The sequence below is a fragment of the Syzygium oleosum genome, unplaced genomic scaffold (genome assembly GCF_021117445.2).
Source record: "Syzygium oleosum isolate NSW1041296 unplaced genomic scaffold, Sole_v2.1 Sole_v2.16, whole genome shotgun sequence".
In the NCBI taxonomy this organism is placed as follows: Eukaryota; Viridiplantae; Streptophyta; class Magnoliopsida; order Myrtales; family Myrtaceae; genus Syzygium; species Syzygium oleosum.
The window spans coordinates 7,392,300-7,412,487 of NW_026607500.1; the positions used below are offsets into that span (position 1 = coordinate 7,392,300).

General features: G+C 39.7%; 1 protein-coding gene across 1 annotated transcript in view; it reads right to left on the reverse strand.

Annotated features, from left to right (window-relative positions):
* Positions 1-941: 941 nt before the first annotated feature.
* Positions 942-20,188, reverse strand: part of LOC115694421 (disease resistance protein RUN1-like) — an 81,611-nt gene continuing 62,364 nt past the window's right edge. Inside the window, exons 4-5 of the mRNA XM_056318755.1 lie at positions 3,246-3,581; positions 942-2,171 (exon numbers count right to left, since the gene is read on the reverse strand). Coding sequence (XP_056174730.1) covers positions 942-2,171; positions 3,246-3,581 — 1,566 coding nt within the window. The remainder of the gene's footprint in view (positions 2,172-3,245; positions 3,582-20,188) is intronic.

The following is a 20,188-nucleotide window of genomic DNA, read 5'->3' on the forward strand; positions in this document are numbered from 1 at the left end:
TATCTTACCGAGTGCTGGCAAAGCCAGATCAGTCACTTTATATACACTACAAGTTCCCTCGCGAATGATAGCTCATCTTTGAAATGTGCCGCTTCGTATATTTAATTGTCCATGAGTTAAATTCTCGACCACCTTTCACTCTCAATTTCATTGAATCTAAGGAAGCTTTCATCACAAAAAAAAAAACCTTCTTTCAGTCCATTAACCTTAAATGGAACAAAGTTGAGAGCATTTTTCCTTGTTCATCTGTTTCGCTGACGAATAAGACTATATGCTAAACTGTGTTCAGCTACCGTGACCGAAACCTTAACAGCTCTGCCTACTGCCTAGTCCTCATCATTTCTCGAGGGAACAAATTAAATCACCAAGGATTGACCCCAGATGAGAAGTGAAGCACCTCCTCAGCAAATTTGACTCTGGCAATTCATTAAGGTCCTGTCTCTATGCAACGGCAGGCAACAGTTAAAGAACAATCCGAACACTTGTCGAGTCCGCGTTAGACAAGAGAATGCTCGATCAATTATCGCTCCTGACAAATTTCACCTTCACATCCTCACTTACAAAGCAAACAACAAAAACTAAATCCCACACAGAACGAACGAAAAAACAAGAGGACAAAACAGAAAATAATGGAACCTCCGCCATTGAACTTGACAGGCGCTCTGCAACTTATTAACGACGGCCGGAGCGTCACCCTCGCCCATGGCATCGTGGAGCTGCTCGAGCGCCTTGTTGGAGTTGGCGACGTAGGCCTGGCGGTGGTGGTGCTTCTTCTGGCGGTGCAGCTGCATGATCTCGCCGCTGATTGCGGGCTGGAGAGCGCCGTAGTCGTAGGGGAGATCAAGCCGCCATTGGAGCCGAGGCCCGAGGTGGAGAGCCATGGGAGCTTCCCTTCTGCTGTGGAGCTGATCTTCAAGCTCAGTCAGATACACTTCGGCTCGTCACCTCTGGACAATCTGGGAATGCCTATTCAATGTGTAAGAGACATACGGAAAATACCCCCAGTCCCAGCGTCTGATGGCTTTTCTTAGCCCAAAGGACTTGTCGCGGATCAATTCGTATAAGCGCTCCTCGTCGAACCAATCGGCGGTACACGTTTCACATGGAAGAGAAAGCTTCGATAGTCGGACGGGAAGCTCTGGGAGACATTCAAGTGGACGGCAATCACAAAGAGTGAGTTCCTCGAGAAGGGTTAGTTTGGAAAGAAATGGTAACGATGGACTTGGGAAAGTGATGTGCAGAGCTGTTAAGCTGGAGGGCGGTTCAGGTATTCCACGAAGGTTTTTGCAAATTTGAACGCTGAGATGTTGGAGAGAAGAGAGCTTAGAAATGCTTTCTGGCAAGCCTAAAATTCCCGATTCGTTTAAATCAAGCTTGTTTAGCGAAACCAGTTCGCCTATACCATTAGGCAGTCCTTTCAAATTTTTGCAATATGTTGCACTCAACTCTTGGAGTTTCGCCAGCATTCCAATGGCACTAGGGAATTCCGTCACGAGAGTTCCATCAATGTTCAAGATCCTCAAATTTTGCAGATTCCCAATGCTTTCAGGTAATTTTGTAATCGATGTCCACGTTAATCGCAGCTCATCCAATGATGCCAACTTTCCAATCGAGTCAGGGATCTCTCTCAACGATCGACATCCCAATAGGTCAAGGCGAGATAGAGATGCTAGATTGCCTATGGAGCTAGGTATGCGAGCTAATGATTCACACCAAGAGGCATTAAGAGTCTCCAGCGCCTGCATAGAACCAATGGATTCAGGTAATTCTTCAATCTCTGTCTCTCGTAAGTTCAGCTGAGTTAACGACACAAGGGAGCCCATGGATTCCGGAAGTTTAGCAAATTTATCACAACTTAGGGCACCTAGAATCTTTGGCTTCATCAAACAACCTCTCGAAATAGGATTCTCTTTTATAGCGGTGTCATTTATGAGAAGCTCCCTCGATTCTTCCATTCTCCCTACTCTTGCTGGTAGCTCCTTCAGTCTCTCACAACGCTTGACATTCAAGGAGACGAGAGTATTGATATACCAAATAGAAGGATGAATTGCTTCCAGACTCCAACAGTTTTTAAGAATCAAAATCTCCAAGCTTTTGAAAGCAGACAAGTCGGGAGTTCTTCTCAAATGTTCACAATACGAGAGGTTGAGAACTTTCAGCTCGGTTGCCATCTAAAAGAAACAAAGGAAAACCTCAGTGAAATTGGACAGCTGCAATGTGTGATTTTCCACTATTCCTTGTTTTTTTTTATAAGAATCTATAAGATTCCCAAAAAATACCTATGCTCCATTACTCTTTCACAGTTGTTTTATTTGATTTTAAATGTTCTTTAATAGTATTAGGCTACACCACCATATTGATTTTTTTAAACATATCCATTGCAAAAAGAATGTTAGGGATGTACAAGTGCTAACCATGTTTATTTTTGGACAAATTTTCAAAGAGAAAATATATTCAGTTTTTAAGAGATATGGCGATGCCATTGATTAGACATAAGCAAATTTTATTATCAAAAAGCAGATGACACTTCAATAACGGGTAGTTTAATTATGAAAAGCAATTTTTTAATGTTATATGTACAAGATATAAAGAATGTTGTATTCCAAAAAAAATTATTGCCACTGGAAGGATAACTTTATTACTCTCATAACATTAATAATTTATATTTGTGTTATACAGTCACGACTTCCATAATCAACAATTATAATGATTAAATATTTCGTGCAACAAGTCTGAGCAATTCATAAATAATATCCATTACTCTATGATTAAAATGAATTTAGAATTTCAGTATGAATGTACAACACAAGTCACTGCGTGGGAGTTTCTGTTTCTCCAAGAAAGAAGATTGATATAGAGATATAACAAGAATCGCTCAAAAGACATGCTTTTGCACGGGGAGAAATTATCTTAGAAGCCATAAACCAACTAGATTAACGAAATACAAAATAGGCACAATTAAGTAATTAAATTTTTAATATTTTTTAATTAATATAGTTAATTTTTTTTAGTATTGTCCAAGCTTAAGCATGACGGGTTGTTGAGTTTTATCAATTTAAACATATTAAGGGGCAGAAGCTTCTGAATATTTAGGTGCCTATAAATTCCTCTTATATTTAGACAAAAATTCTTAATCCGAGGAACAATACCTAACCTTTCTATAAGAAAGAAAGGAGAACTTGGTGCGATTGGACCTTTGGTAACACGTTATTATTTACAAGAGAAATATCTTCTCAATATCTTACCTTGAGTGGACCCCATCCTTCCCAGTCCTCTGAAATGCTACTATATGATAGATCAAGCACAATTAATTTCTTCGGATGAAAGTTGGCCATTTCGAAATTTGAGGGACAATTCTCCCACTGAAGCCATCTTAATTGAGGAAGCAAATTTTGGAAATCTCCGATGAAATTCACACCGCACACTTGAAGGAACCTCAAGTTGGTGAGTTCGTTAAATTGTTCACCTCGGTAGCTTTTCCAGCCATTATAGCCAAGATGAAAGGCCTTCATCTTATAATGCCAACCATAGCTTTTCTTGCCATAATAGCCAAGACAAAGGGCCTCAATCTTACTAGTGCCCTGCAATTACGAAACATTGTAGACCATAAGTTTTAATTGATGAAATGAGACCAATTGTATATAAAAAGACGGACTTATTTCCATTTGATATCATACTAATATGGTGTAGGCTTCTTACTTTCAACTCGGTGAAATGATAAGTCGTCATTGCATATGATTTATCTAATTTATGTAAAAATGTGAAGCTCAAGAAGGTGTTTTCGAACTTTTCTTCTTCCAATTATGCCTTTCGTAAATTTGCACCTTTTGAATTACCAAAAATTGCATTGTTTCAAAATTACAATAGAAGGCCTTATGTACAAACTACTTCAAGTATATCTATCAAAATTCATGCCTTTTATATGTGAAACGGCACAACCATAACTCACATTATTTATATGCGAAACAACATGACTCTTACGGTCCAAGTACATCTATCAAACTTGTCATCAAAACATGTTTCAAAATTAGAGAATCTGAATTATAGATGCCCCCTATCTATGACTCCGATGTACCTTGTTTGCAATTAACAATAGCAACATGAAAACGAGAATGTCATCTCAAAAAGTATGCACTTCGTTTACATTCCTTTCTTATCATGTGTTTCTTTAATGAGTGTTTTTAATTATACATGGAAGAAAATTTGATTTTATATTAACCGTTATAGACGATCTTTACTCCTCTTTTTATTAGCACAGATGTCTGACGCAACATTTTCATTATCTTGTTTATTTTGTTACGGTGAAATAGCATAAGTTAATGAGATCTTGCTTCCAGAAAGATTGGAGATGAGGATTGATTAAATTGCATACTTAGGAAACTCAAGTCTTTTACATTTTTCTTTCGTTGTACCTGAAATTTTTTGGGAACTCAAATTTATTTTTTATCTTAGGTGATGAATTGCACATTGAGCACAAGTCTAAGTGTTATAAGACGGATTTGTTTGGTGTTTTGAATATTTCCTCAAAATTTTATTCTTTCAGATGAGATACTACTTATTTTTTATTCAAAAATTTCTCGTATAATATCGTATTTTCATCAATAACTTCATAGATACCTTTTTTTCAATTCTAAGCAGCATTCTATTCAGTTGATTATATTTTCATTTGTGTAAACATATGCTCGCTGAAATGCATCAGTAGCATGTTTTTCACTAATCTCGTTACTTCATTATATTGTGCATTCTCAATGTTTATATTTAGTGTTTTTTAATCAAAGATTTGCACATGCTTGTTTGATGCTTGCACAAATCATCCATATGTTGTTATTGCTTTGAGTTGCATACCTTTTTAACTTTCATGCTAATAATGAAAATTAATCATGACACAAAATTCAAAACTATGATTATATATATTACAATTATTGGAATGAGCCATTGCTTTGACTTGACCCATTTTTATAGATATTACGCATATTAATCTCATTAATAAAATTGGATACGTCACTTTTTTCGATATTCCTTCATAAAATTTATCCTACGATGGTAATCTTCACATTTAGATCTAATAATAAAAAAAATATTATTCTGACATCATTTTTACTTCAAAGTAATAAGGGCCATCTCTAATTGTACATTTAATCATATTAGAATGCAAGGATGTCATTAATTGTTATTATGTGAATACATGGTTCTAAAACTTAAGTGAAGATCATGTTTTTTCAAAATGGAGAATCGACATTATTTCTTATCCTAAACATGATGATTGATTAAAGAAAGTACATGTGTGTGTATATATGGATATATATTATGTTGATATCACTACTCTGTGAGCGTATGCTTGTAAAATTTGATTTTAGTTATATAAATGAACACCTCTATTCAAAATAGTCCATTTAAATATGCATCATTTTTCACATGATACGTTAAAACTCCATTTTTCATACTGTTCGTTTGGTATTCTACTTTGTGTCATTTACTTTATTACTGGATGAAAAGGCATTTCTCTTTAAAAAAAATGGCTTTTCAAATTTAGGACATTATTCATATGTTGGTGATTAGTACCTGTCTAGGAAGTAACATGTCCGGACCGGAATTTCTCTTTGCATTTTGAGTGGCGTAGTTTCGAGACGACTTTTTCTTTTATGGTACATACTTAATGTTTGGTCCCTTTCTTTCTTTGCTCTTGCTGATATTAGTTAATGTTATTCACTACTTTTATGTTAGCATTAACAGACACTTTGTTTTGAAAACGTAAGTATGAATAGACACATTTCCTTCATATTACACATGTTGTTCACGAAACAAAACCATGTAGTAACTATTACATAACTTAAACCAATCAACTTATAGTTACTATAGCTTTATTACATTACAGTGTAATAGCGATTATATTGTAGTCTTATTCCATTACTGTAACCAAACAGGCTGTTAAAGTAAGTCGTTGACCACCTCTCTAGTTTTTCATGTAGATTCATCGAATTTGAGAAGAATAGGAAAGATCAAGGTCTTGAGACTGGAGTGCGCTCTTATTTTAATTCACAGATCTTACCACATAACATGTGTCACTTAGGGCGTGCATGGAATCCATTCTGGAGCAGAAATTTTGCTCCAGAATGTATTCCAGAACAAAAATGCGTTTGTTAAAAAATTTCCGGAATGCATTTTGAAGCAATTTTTGCATTTTGAAATAAAAATGCGTTTGGTAAAACTTCATTCTTTTTTTGGCTCTGGAATGAATTTTTGCTTCTAGAATGAGTTTTTGCCCAAAAAAGAGAAGCTACTTTTTGTAGCTTCTCTCTTCCAGAATGTATTCTAGCCCAAATTTCCTTCTTTACAAGAAATCAAAATTTTCAAAATATCAAAAATTTTCAAAATTTCACAGAATGCCCTAGAATACCTGTGGCCACCCAGTTTGAGTGAAATTTAAATTTTTTTAGGTGCCCAAAAAAATCAAAAAATCAAAAATTTCAAAATTTCACAGAATGGATTAGAATACCTGTAATCACTCACTTTGAGTGAAATTTAAATTTTTTTAGGTGTCCAAAAAAATAAAAAAATAAAAAATAAAAAATTTTGCAGAATGGCTTAGAATACATGTGGTCACCCACTTTGAATGAAATTTAAATATTTTGAGGTGCCCAAAAAAAATCAAAAAATAAAAAATTTTACATAATGGTTTAGAATACCTGTGGCCACCCACTTTGAGTGAAATTTTAATTTTTTTAGGTGCCCAAAAGAAAATTTCAAAATAAAAAATTTCAAAATTTCACAGAATGATTTAAAATACCTATGGCCACCCACTTTGAGTGAAATTTAAATTTTTTGAGGTGCCCGAAAAAACTTCAAAACTTGATAAAATGGCTTAGAATACCTGTGACCTCCCACTTTGAGTGAAATTTAAATTTTTTGTGGTGCCCAAAAAAATCAAAAATAAAAAATTTTAAAACTTCATAGAATGGCTTAGAATACCTATAACTACCCACTTTGAGTGAAATTTAAATTTTTGGGCACCTCCAAAAGCAGAAATTTCCTTATGTTTCATCAAACAGATTTCTCTTCCAGAAATCAATTTCTGGAGCAGAATTAGTCCTGTTTTATCAAACAGATTTCTTCTCCATAAATCAATTTCTAGCAAGAATTTGATTTCTGGAGCAGAATGGATTCCATGCGCGCCCTTAAAGGGGGCGCATGGAATCCATTCTGGAGCAGAAATTCTGCTCCAGAATGCATTCCGGAACATAAATGCATTTGTTAAAAAATTTCCGGAATGCATTCTTAAGTAATTTTTGCATTCTGGAATAAAAATGTGTTTGGTAAAACTTCATTCTTTTTTTGGCTCTAGAATGAATTTTTGCTTCCGGAATGAGTTTTGGCTCAAAAAGTAGAAGCTACTTTTTGTAGCTTCTCTCTTCCAGAATGTATTCTAGCCCAAATTTCCTTCTTTACAAGAAATCAAAATTTTCAAAAAATCAAAAATTTTCAAAATTTCACAAAATGCCCTAGAATACCTGTGGCCACCCAGTTTGAGTGAAATTCAAATTTTTTTAGGTGCCCAAAAAAATCAAAAATTTCAAATTTTTACAAAATGGCTTTGAATACCTGTGACCATCCACTTTTAGTGAAATTTAAATATTTTGAGATGCCCAAAAAAAATCAAAAAATCAAAAATTTCAAAATTTCACAGAATGGCTTAGAATACCTGTGGCCACTCACTTTGAGTGAAATTTAAATTTTTTTAGGTGCCCAAAAATAATAAAAAAATAAAAAATTTTACAGAATGGCTTAGAATACATGTGGCCACCCACTTTGAGTGAAATTTAAATTTTTTGAGGTGCCCAAAAAAATCAAAAAAGAAAAAAAATTTAGATAATGGTTTAGAATACCTGTGGCCACCCGCTTTGAGTGAAATTTAAATATTTTTAGGTACCCAAAAAAAATCAAAAATTTCAAAACTTCACAGAATGGCTTAGAATACATTTGGTCACCCACTTTGAGTGAAATTTAAATTTTTTGAAGTGCCCAAAAGAAAATTTCAAAATCAAAAATTTCAAAATTTCACAGAATGGCTTAGAATACCTATGACCACCCACTTTGAGTGAAATTTAAATTTTTTGAGGTGGCCGAAAAAAAATCAAAAAATAAAAACTTCAAAACTTCCTCAAATGGCTTAGAATACCTGTGACCACCCACTTTGAGTGAAATTTAAATTTTTTGTGGTGCCCAAAAAAATTTAAAATATAAAATTTTAAAACTTCACAGAATGGCTTAGAATACCTGTAACTACACACTTTGAATGAAATTTAAATTTTTGGGCACCTCCAAAAGAAGAAATTTCCTTCTGTTTCATCAAACAGATTTCTCTTCCAGAAATCAATTTTTGGAGCAGAATTAGTCCTATTTTATCAAACAGATTTCTTCTACAAAAATCAATTTCTTGCAAGAATTTGATTTCTGGAGTAGAATGGATTCCATGCGCGCCCTAAATCGCCGCAAAGAGTGATACATAGGAGACTAATTTCGTACTTAACCCAACTTGGAAAATTCACGACCCAGGATAGCTAATTATCACAAATGGATGGAGGTCTAATTTATCATGGCAAACAACTCATAAGAAGTGAAAACTCGATAAAAGAAAAAAGAAAGAAAAGACCTCACAAGAAATCAAAAGAAGAATCCAAACATCAAGCACGTGCATCAAACAGATATGTGAACAAAGCTTGGCCCCCAACAAGTTCTAGATGTCAAGTTTTCTCTAAAAGTGCCCCGTCAAATATCATATTTTTTTGTAGTTTTGTTGTTGCATTGAAATTACCAAAAGGAGAGTGTCCACATCACATACTACCAAGTAAAGATGTACATCAATCGTCAATAACCAAGAAATTGCTCCTCTATTATGTCCTATAATTAGGCAAAAACAGCAACTAATTGAAAGAGCTCTTTTGCCGGTAAAAGTGAAAAGTTTTGGAGATAGACAATAATCTTATCTCAAACAAGAAAGAGAAGAAGGGCTCACTTTCACTAACTAAGGCAAGTAGAGAGAGCTCTTACCTTCTTGTTGTCAAGCAAATCTACGGCTTCCTCACAATTCCATAATCTACTGCGCTCTTGAGGCTCCTTTGGATGTTCTAGACGAACAATTTCCCTTCCAAGATCTCTCAGTTGATCATGCATCATTAGATTGCCTTTTCCATCAATTTTAATTAGGGACATAAGGCTCAATACTTCAATTCCGTTCTCCGGGAAAAATCCACAGACATCCCACATATAAGTCGCACTTTGTTTAGATGATCCAATGCAAAAACATGCTATATCCAAAAATATTTGTTTCGTCTCATAATCTAACGATTCGTAACTTATCCTCAATGTATCTTGCACTTTCTTATCAGGCACTTTCTTTAATTTCTTTAATGTGTCTTTCCATATTCTATTTGTCTTTTCATGTAAAAAAGAACCTATAACTTCAAGAGCTAAGGGAAGCCCCCCGGTAGTAGACACGATATCACGAGAGATAACCTCATAATCACTATGAGGAGAATCCTTTCGAAATGCATGTCTACTAAATAAAATCAATGATGGATCCAAAGGCAACTTGTTGAGTTCGTACATGTAGGCTGCCCTACCCTCGTCAAGAATACTCTTGTTTCTAGTGGTTATGATGACTAGACTTCCGGCTTTAAACCAACTATTATCTCCAGTCAAAGCATTTAAGTGAGCCTTATCATCCATGTCATCAAGAAGAATTAGGACTTTCTTACTTGTAAATCGGGATTTGATGATACGAATTCCCTCATCGACATTAGACACATTTTCTGGACTTCTTAGTATATCATCAATGAGCTGCTTTTGTGGCCATTCAATACCTTTGCGTAAAGATGTTTCTCGAATATTTGCCACAAAGCTAAGATGTTCAAAATAACTAGAGAGATTGTTGTACAGAACCTTTGCAAGAGTTGTCTTACCGATACCGCCCATTCCATAAATTCCAATAATCCTTGTATCATTAAAATTAGCATCTATGAAGCTCATAATTTCTTCTAGATGATTATCAATTCCAACCAACTCTTCGGGAACAATTAGTTGAAAAGGTCTTTGTAACTCGTCTATGACTTTTCTAACAACAATTTTAACCAATGCTCCTTCATGCCTGTCAAATAACACCGAATTTCAGTATAAGATGGCAATACTTATATATATATTTTTTTCAAGTAAGATCTAGTTATGAGAAACTAAATAACGTTTTGGTGGAAAATAACGTACCCATCATCAATTTTCTCCGATTCCCATCCTTTCAAGAAACTGACTTCTTTGAGCACTTCTTCCCATTCCTTCACAACCATTTCGTCCAAATTCTCTTTATGTGCGTTGATAGCATCTCCAAATCTCTCTGTTAGATGCCGTACCTGTGAGGGTTCCACTTTGTAAAATATGGGCAACACTACTTGCCCTCTGCTTCTCTTGCACTTCAACATCTGAACAAGCTCACGAAGGCACCATTTGCTGGAAGCATAGTTCTCAGATATAATTGGGATTGAGATCTTAGACTGCGTGATACTGTACAGAAGCTCCGGACCAATCTCCTCACCAGCATGGAGGTGATTGTTGTCTCTGAACACTCGAATTCCTGCATCAACAAGGCTAGTATAAAGATGATCGGTAAAGCCTTTGCGAGTGTCTTTCCCTCTAAAGCTCAAGAATACTTCATAGTCATTTCCTTTTGGCTTTTTGGTTCCGCCTTCATAATCACCTACATCTAGAGAGGTCGATGAGCCAGACGTTTCGTATGTCAGATCTTTTGAATGAGTAGGTTCTTTTCTTTTCATCTTGAGATTGATGGAGCGGAGCCTCAAAAGAAGAGGGATATGGAATCTCAGATCTGGAATCGCATAAATGTCTCTCAGAACTCAATTGAGAGTTACATTCGAATAAAAACAAAAGCTCTCATACAACTCATCAGAAAAAAATGGAGCGATCAAAACAAGAAAGAGAGAAGAGGAGAAGAGCAAGTAGTCACCGATTACCTGAGGAGTGCTCAAACAACACAATTCACACACTGCTATGATCTCCACCGATTCTCAGCCTTCAACGTTGGATTTTACCCACAAGCAACACTCTTTATTGTGCGTGCTTGAACAATGCTGAGTTCTGGCCATCCAACGACCGAAGACTCTTTATGCTAATTGAACCGCTGTGATTCATGCCGCACGGAAAGGTCAATTATTGCAGGTGTAATTTCCGCAGCACTGAGCGGAAGGTGCGTGGAATACTGACGTGCTCACATCAGTATTGAAATGTCACATCCAGCAAGGCTTGACTTGACTTGCTTTTTCTATTAACAATAAAAGTAGAAAAGAAAGCTAACGAGTGGAGTCACATTCTCCTGGTGCTAACGTGGATGAGTCAATGACAAAAACATATCAATCGTCCGATTAAATCAGATTTTGTTAAAAAAGTATCTGTATGACATTTTATCTACAAATAAAGAAAATTTATTATTTTCAATCTACAATCTATATATTTTTTTAAGAGATTGCTCTAAAAAGGTAGCTCACAAAATAGACGTCTCCCAAAACAATTTTGTCAAACTAAATTTCCTCATGCCCCGTCATGCCTAAAAATTATGTAGTCATCATTCCCTCACAAAGGCACTTTTATCTCTCTCCTTAAATTAAAAAAATTTAACGTTCTACATAAATTTTATTCTTTCGGGGTCGCATTTAGAAATTCTTGGCCAACGAATTCTCCACAATCGAATATTTATTCATTCCTATGTTTTTACTTTCTTTTTTCGTTTTTTGCCCTTTTTTGCGGTTTAGTTGACATGGGTTAAGTGGAAACAACTGTTATTGACTTGTTTTAGCAATGTCTAGAGAAAGAAATGGTGGCAATTTTTAGTATGAAAACGTTAACAGGAGTATCTTACATTCTCTTTTTAGCATCAAATCATTTTGTAAAATGTTAAGCTGATTTGTCTATTCAATTTAATTTCTTCACAATCAAGTTGCATGATATATGTATGTGTATATAGAGAGATATATTTGTACATGTATCACAGCTTAACAAATATTGGGCCATTGCTGTGAATAAACCTTTTTAATCGGCAAAATTTTTCAATGTCTTTCTTGGAGACAAGTTTTTTTTTAGTACGCTTTTCAAAAAATTCAATTATGTGAATCGCATAAGGTCCCCTCATTTTTCAACGATTGAGATAAACTAACATTGTTGTTTTGCCAAAAAATCAACAAGACTAGCGTGCAACCAAAGTCATGTATTTGATTACTCTTCTTTTCTATCCCATGAGAATTGCGGTGTACATGAACAGCAACTAAGAATGAAAGAAAGGAAAAAAGAAAAAAAGATTGATTCGATGGCCTCTCAAAAATATGAGAAAGATGGGGTTGCTTTTGATTCGGCGCTTTTGTGCATAACAATTTTGCCATGTCTGACAGCAATTCAACGCAAGTATTTTAATGTCATCTGTCCATTTTAATTTGTGTTGAGCTGTGCAATCAAAAAAATTTCAGTGTGAACCGTTAGATCGAGCATGGTAAAATTAGCTTGTTCAAGGCCACTGGATCGCAACGAAGACCGGAAGATGAGGAAAACTTTTATGGTATACCTATTGTAATGTCATAATATTACGACACATCAGAGTAATTATGTACAATAACATTAGGGAAAAGTGCCAAAAAAGTCCTAAACCTTTTACATTGGTGCCAATTTAGTCATAAACTTTTTATTGTGTCAATTCAGTCCTAAACCTTTTGCATTTGTGCCAATTTAGTCCTAAACCTTTTTTTGGTGCCAATTCAGTCCTAAACCTTTTGCATTGATGCCAATTCACTCCTAAACCTTTTATCTTTGTGCCAATTCAGTCTTTCCGGCCAATTTTGGCCGGATTTTGCTGACGTGGACGCCAACCGGCCGGCGGTCGATCACCGGCACTGACGTGGACAACTTTAATAATATTTTCATATTTTTTTGAATTTTTATTTATTTTTTTCTTTTCTTTTTTTTTTCCTCCCCTCCTCCAGCCGGTCGCCGGGCCGGCGCCGGCGAGGGCCACTAGCGAGGGCGGCCTAGTGCTGGGCGAGGCCCGACCTCGCCAGATCCGGCGAGGTCGTGCTTTGCCCAGCCGCCGACGAGGCTCACCTTTGCCAGCGATGGCAAAGGTGAGCCTCGCCATGGCTGGGCAACGCCCGACCTCGCCGGCGGCTGGGCGAGGCACGATCTCGCCGAATCCGGCGAGGTTGGGCCTCGCCCAGCCATGGCGAGGCTCACCTTCGCCATCGCTAGCGAGGTTGGGCCTCGCCTAGCCATGGCGAGGCTTGCCTTCGCCGTCGCTGGCGAGGGCGAGCCTTGCCGGCGGCTGGAAGAGGCCGCCCTCGCCGGCGGCGGCCTCTGGCCGGTCGCCGGTCCGGCAACCAGCTGGAGGAGGGGAGGGGAAAAAAAAGAAAAGAAAAAAATAAATAAAAATTCAAAAAAATATTAAAATATTATAAAATTTTCCACGTCAACGCCGGTGACCGGCCACCGGCCGGTCGGCGCCCACGTTAGCAAAATCCGGCCAAAATTGGCCAGAAGGACTGAATTGGCACAAAGACAAAAGGTTTAGGACTGAATTGGCACCAATGCAAAAGGTTTATGACTGAATTGGCACCAAAAAAAGGTTTAGGACTAAATTGGCACAAATGCAAAAGGTTTAGGACTAAATTGGCACCAATGCAAAAGGTTTAGGACTAAATTAGCACTAGCATGCAACCAAAGTCATCTTTTCTATCCCATGAGAATTGCAGTGTACATGAACAGCAACTCAGAATGAAAGAAAGGAAAAAAGAAAAAAAGATTGATTCGATGGCCTCTCAAAAATATGAGAAAGATGGGGTTGGTTTTGATTCGGCGCTTTTGTGCATAACAATTTTGCCATGTCTGACAGCAATCCGACGCAAGTATTTTAATGTCATTTGTCCATTTTAATTTGTGTTGAGCTGTGCAATCAAAAAAATTTCAGTGTGAACCGTCAGATCGAGCATGGTAAAATTAGCTTGTTCAAGGCCACTGGATCGCAACGAAGACTGGAAGATGAGGAAAACTTTTATGGTATACCTATTGTAATGTCATAATATTACGACACATCAGAGTAATTAAGTACAATAACATTATAATAGCATATTTTATGACGTTATCGTAATGAAGTGCAAAAGTGGTGCGAAACAGAAGTGTGCAACTAAAGATTTTCAAAAGACGAATGGAATCAACACTGATGGAAGTTTCGCAGGAAAAATATGAGCTGACTAAGACATGGGACCTGTGGTATCCGTCGCCTAGTGACTTGCTTTGCTTTACTCACCCACTTTGATGACGGAAAGTTAGCCTTAATCCTGCTTTTTTATCAACAGGAAAAAAAGAAACAATAAAGTCAGAGCATTTACACTTCTTGTGGACCTCCAATTGATTGTGTCCTGGGTTGGAAATTGGAATCTAAAAGAAAACTAAATATATTTGTTCATCTCTCTAATAAAAAATTACTCTTTGTGACCCAAAAGATGAAATATTATTGAAAGATATATGATTTGTCAAATAATATAGAATGTGACACGAAAGTTAAATGTGTTTTGGGTCTCATGCTAATTATGCGTACAAAAATTTTAGGTTCAACCTCTCATGATTAGCGCAGTTGGTTAGGAAATTAGAAATTTTCATCTTAGAAACTAGAGTCACATGTCCAAATCTCATGAAAATAATTGAGTCGAAGCCACCCGCGCACAGTCCAACGATCTGAACTTAAGTGGTTTATAAAATTTGTAAGGTATTTTATGTGCTTTCAAATAGTGCACCGGTGCATATGAGTATCAAAAAGTTATTTTAAGTTCACTATTGTTGCAGTTGCACCACTGAAACTAAAATTGGTTCGAGAAAATTCTTCAAATTTTCAATCTTACTATCATTTGACTGAGCAGGTGAAGTCTCTCTCTCTCCGAATACCCAGTTAATTCTTCGGAGCTCCAAAATATCAGCCCGATCAAATTTCCGTTCTTATGATGAGGGGAGATTGTCACGCCCCGCACCCTACGGCGCGCCACATCCCTGCCGTGGTCGAATTTGCGCGACGTCTCAGGACGCATCGCCGACCCAACACCCAACACAGATATCAAGGCACATGCGGAAGCAACATAAACACCCGTACAATTTAAAGCCACATGACCGGGGATAGCATCAGCAACAATCAACATCATAAATATACACTTGCATTAACCAGGGAAACATATACAATATTCATTTACACCAAGATATACACCACCAATAAAAAACGGGTCAACGGCCACTACTAGCAAAAAGGGGTGAGTGGCCCGGGCGGCCAGGGGTACTAAAACTAGGTGGGGCTCTGGTCAAAAAGGTACTGGCCCGACCTATCTGAGACTAAGGCTAACCCTACGGACCCAATTCGGGTCGGATCCCGAGGACTCAGAAGAGCTATCAGACGGCTCGTCCTCGGAGTCCATAGAATCCAGCTCGGACTCGGCCCCTGTCGGCTCCTCCTCAGAATCCATCTCCTCAGGTTCGTCCTCCCACTCGGGGTCCTGCTCCATCGGCTCTGGCTCCTCATCCGACTCCAACGGCTCCGGGTCAGAGTCCCAATCCACCGGCTCCTCGTCCATAGGGTCAAACTCGTCAACCTCCCAGATAACGGGTCGGCGGCCAGAACTAGAACTCCCCTCGGACGTGTACTCGGGACTCGTCAAGTCTCCATCTTGACACTGGGGATCTACCTCTCCTAGCCCGTTGAACGGAACGTCAAAAGTCCGGAGGGGTCCAAAAGTCCCCGAGTAGTCCCTAAAACACCACGCTATATACTCGTGGGCCTGGAAATGCTGCGCGCCCACGTCAACCCAAACTGTAGTGAAATTCCTAATATAGGTATCCCCGTTCCCTACGGGGTACTCGGTCATGTCCCGATCTATCCGAGACGAAATCCCAAAACGAATAGGTACCTCAGACATCTTCAAGGCCGGGGGTCTGAAAAGTTGGGTTTTAACAACAATGAGAACGAATCTCAGCGAGTAAAACCTCCTAAACCTAAACTAGGCTAACATGCACCTCCTGACAGGCAGACAATCACATGAACAGATCAAAATCAATTGACCTAGGCCCTCGGACCCAAATCGAGCACACAAATGACCCTGCAGGTTAGGCATATAATAATCATAATAATGGCACATACGCAATAGGCTTAGTCACACGTACGCCATGCACATGCTCTTGTTCATTAATGCCTGCGTTGCACACGAGTCACCGACACTCACATGCTTGTACACTTGCCAATGTACTCTAGCACACACATGCCATCAGTATGCTCATGATCATGATCTGGCTCAAATATGCACATCGGCACACTGCTCAATTTCTCATTTAACCTCCACCCGCGTAAAACGCATCAGGTCTGACCCGCGTAAAACGCATAAGGCCCAGTGTCTCTAGCCCGCGTAAAACGCATCAGGCGCAACATCGATCTCCATATACAGATCGAACCCGCGTAAAATGCATCAGGTTGGCCGTCTTCCGGCAATCCGGGCATCGTCCCGCGTAAAACGCATCAGGACGGGTTCAATACCCCGCGTAATACGCATCAGGGCTTTATGTGATCACACGTGCACACAGCCAATTTTATCCGAACCCCGCGTAAAACGCATCAGGGCGATTAAGTGATCACATGCTCATGCCAGGCACGCATACTCGCACAATTCTCATATCATGCCAATGCTCAGCATACGAAATGCATGGCCATGCATAATGAGCACTCGATTTCACATAGGCACATAATCAAATCACGCCAAGTCATGCTCAACAAATGCCACGACATGCTCTAGCAATGATTCGACATGCTCAATTTAGTCATCATGTGCCCAATTAACATATTAGCATGCCCAATCAAGCGATTCAATTCAATCTTGCATGGCACAAAATCCACACGCATAATTCACGCGACTAGGACAACATAATTAGGCACACTCGAGGCCCACCATGCTAGTACATTCTCGGCCACACTAGGTACGCGACTGGCATCACAAAACCAACGTCCAATCAAGCATAAATCAACCACCAAATGGACAATACGAAGCATGCTCGGGATTCCCGCCATTAATCTCTAAATTCACCGAACCGAGGCTAATTAATTCTAATAATTCCAGCCATCAACAGCCCACTCTAGGGCACTAAACCACATTGAAATCAACACATTAGGCTCCCAAATCATCACATAATCCATCACTAATCAAACAGCCCACTAATCATCCCTAATCCACCTTAATTAACCCCTAAATTACCCTAATCCTATCTAGAAATGCTAATTAGCCTAATTAGGGTTTAGGGACTAATACTCACCTAATCCTAAGCTCCAATAGGCGGGCTAAACTGGTGGGGGAACGGGCGGCTGATCACCGGCTCACGGCGGCAGACAGCGGCTCCGGCGGCGGCGCAAGCGGTGGCGGCAACCGGCGGCCCAAACGGCGATCACTGCGGCAAAGGGGAGAGGGTGCTGGTCGGTGGCGGACAGGAGAGAGATAGGGAGAAATGAGGGTGGCTTGGTGGTGAGGCAAGGCGGCGGACGGCGGTGGCGCGCGGCGGCAGCTCCTCCGGCGGCGGCGGCGCTCATGGCCGAGCAAAGAAAATGGAAAGGGGGAGAGAGCTAGCGAGAGGGAGAGAGAGATGGTCGGGATGGTGGTGGTGCAAGGCGGCGGCGGCGGCACTCGGCGGGCGGCACCGGCGGGCGGCGGCGTGCTCCGGCGAGCGACCGAGAGAGAGAGAGAAAGAGAGAATCGGCGAGAGAGAGGAGAGGGGGAGAGAGACCGGCTTGGAGGGGAAGAAATGAGGGAGAGAGAGAGAGATAGAGAGAGATATACACATCTAGCTAGTGGGGTGGTTGGCTAACCCTCAACTAATGCCCATCTTGCCCTTGCACCAAGGGTTAGGATTAAATCTAGACTAAAAATCTAGGGGCATCTTGGTCCAAATTTCCAGCATTATTGGGGCTGATATAAACCAATTAAAAACCATAAAATACTCTCCAATCAATCCCAAAATTCGGAATCCAAGCTTGGGGGTCCAAGGGCAAAATGGTAATTTTCCGGTCCCGAGTCAAATTTCCAATTTTCAACTCTACCGATCCTAAATATAATTGACCACACTTATATGACGTTGTCCTCGCAAAATAGTCGTGTACGCCCACGAAATTCGACACCGAAGTCCGGACTCAATTCCACGATCGATTTTGCTCAAATGCGATTTTAGCGTCTCTCACTAACGGGCGGCTGTTTAGGGGTTACGCGTATCGACCTAGGGTTACCCGAGTCGCGACGGCCTCGAATTCCAAGACAACGCGAGGATTTATCGCTAGTTTCAGGGGTCACGATCGTTTAGAATAAGTTCGGGATTGTTTGCCACGCGTACTCTCAGTCGTGCGGAATCACCCGCGATCCGATCGTACGTCGTTGGCCAAACCAAATCCGTCACTCTCCTTGGACTGGCCTACATTGGTACAAAATATTCCCTCGTCGTTTCTCGAAATCGGACTCAATTCACAGTCGAGTTCTTGAATTCAAAAAACCGTTTTTCCTAGTTAGCCATTCCCTATTGGTCAGTATCCCGAGAATGATCAGTTCAGGGCGAGACTTACTAAAACGCAATGAGAAATATATATCCATTTTATTGATCACGAAAGTGGGTCGAATTCAGGACGTTACAACTCTTCCCCCCTTACAAAAATTTCGTCCTCGAAATTTATAATCCAAACCCGACTACTCAAATAAATGAGGGTGCTGACGTTGCATTACTTCTTCGCTTTCCCAGGTGGCTTCTTCTGTCCCGTGATGCTCCCAAACAACTTTGACCAACGGGATCACCTTATTCCTCAAAACTTGTTCCTTCCTGTCCTCGATTCGCACTTGTTTCTCCACGTGTCGTCCACGTCTATTACTTCATGATTCAGCACGCGGGTCGGATCCGGTTCGTACTTCCTTAACATTGACACGTGGAAGACGTTATGAACTTGCGACAAATTCGGCGGCAAGGCGAGACAATAGGCCAACGTCCCATTCCTTTCCAAAATCTCGAACGGGCCTATATACCTTGGACTCAGCTTTCCTTTCTTGCCAAACCGAGACAGTCCTCTCATCGGTGAGACCTTAAGGAATACATGGTCACCAACCTGAAACTCCAACGGTCTACACCTTCGGTCCGCATAACTCTTCTGACGGCTCTGAGCTGTCCTTAGCCTTTCCCGGATAATCTTTACCGTTTCCATCGAATGCTGAACCAACTCTAGACCCGTTACACTTCTTTCTCCCACTTCATCTCAACACAATGGTGTTCTACACGCTTTGCCATAAAGTGCTTCAAACGGTGCCATCCCGATACTCTGCTGATAACTGTTATTGTAGGCAAATTCAATCAAATGCAACTGCTCTTCCCACTTGCCCTGAAAATCTAGTACACACGCTCTCAGCATATCCTCTAAAGTCTGAATAGTCCTCTCAGATTGGCCATCTGTCTGCGGATGATAGGTCGTACTGAATTGCAACTTTGTTCCCATGGCCGCTTACAGACTTTTCCAAAAATTAGCAGTAAACCGGGGATCACGGTCCGAAGTGATTGATACTGGTACTCCATGTAATCGGACGACCTGTCGCACATACAGCTCTGCATATCTTTCCAACTCAAAATCCTTTCGTACTGCCAGGAAGTGCGCTGACTTGGTCAATCTGTCCACTATCACCCAAATAGAGTCGTGTCCTCTCTGGCTTCTTGGCAATCCCGTTACAAAATCTATTGTAATATGCTCACATTTCCATTCTGGGATTTCCAACGGCTGCAACATTCCCCCAGGTTTACAATGCTATGCCTTCACTTGTTGGCATGTCAAACACTTAGCCACATGCCTGACCACATCCACCTTCATTCCGTTCCACCAATAGTGCTGTCGAAGGTTCTGGTACATCTTTGTGCTGCCCGGGTGAATGCTATAATTGCTCCTATGAGCTTCCGATAAAATCTCTTCCTTAAGCTCTAAATCATCGGGCACACACAAACGTCCTCGAAACTTAAGAATTCCGTCCTCAGACACTTGGAAGTCTGGTTTCCTCTTAGTACCTTCTATCTCCAGAATCTTCTGAATCTCAGGGTCCGTAGACTGCAA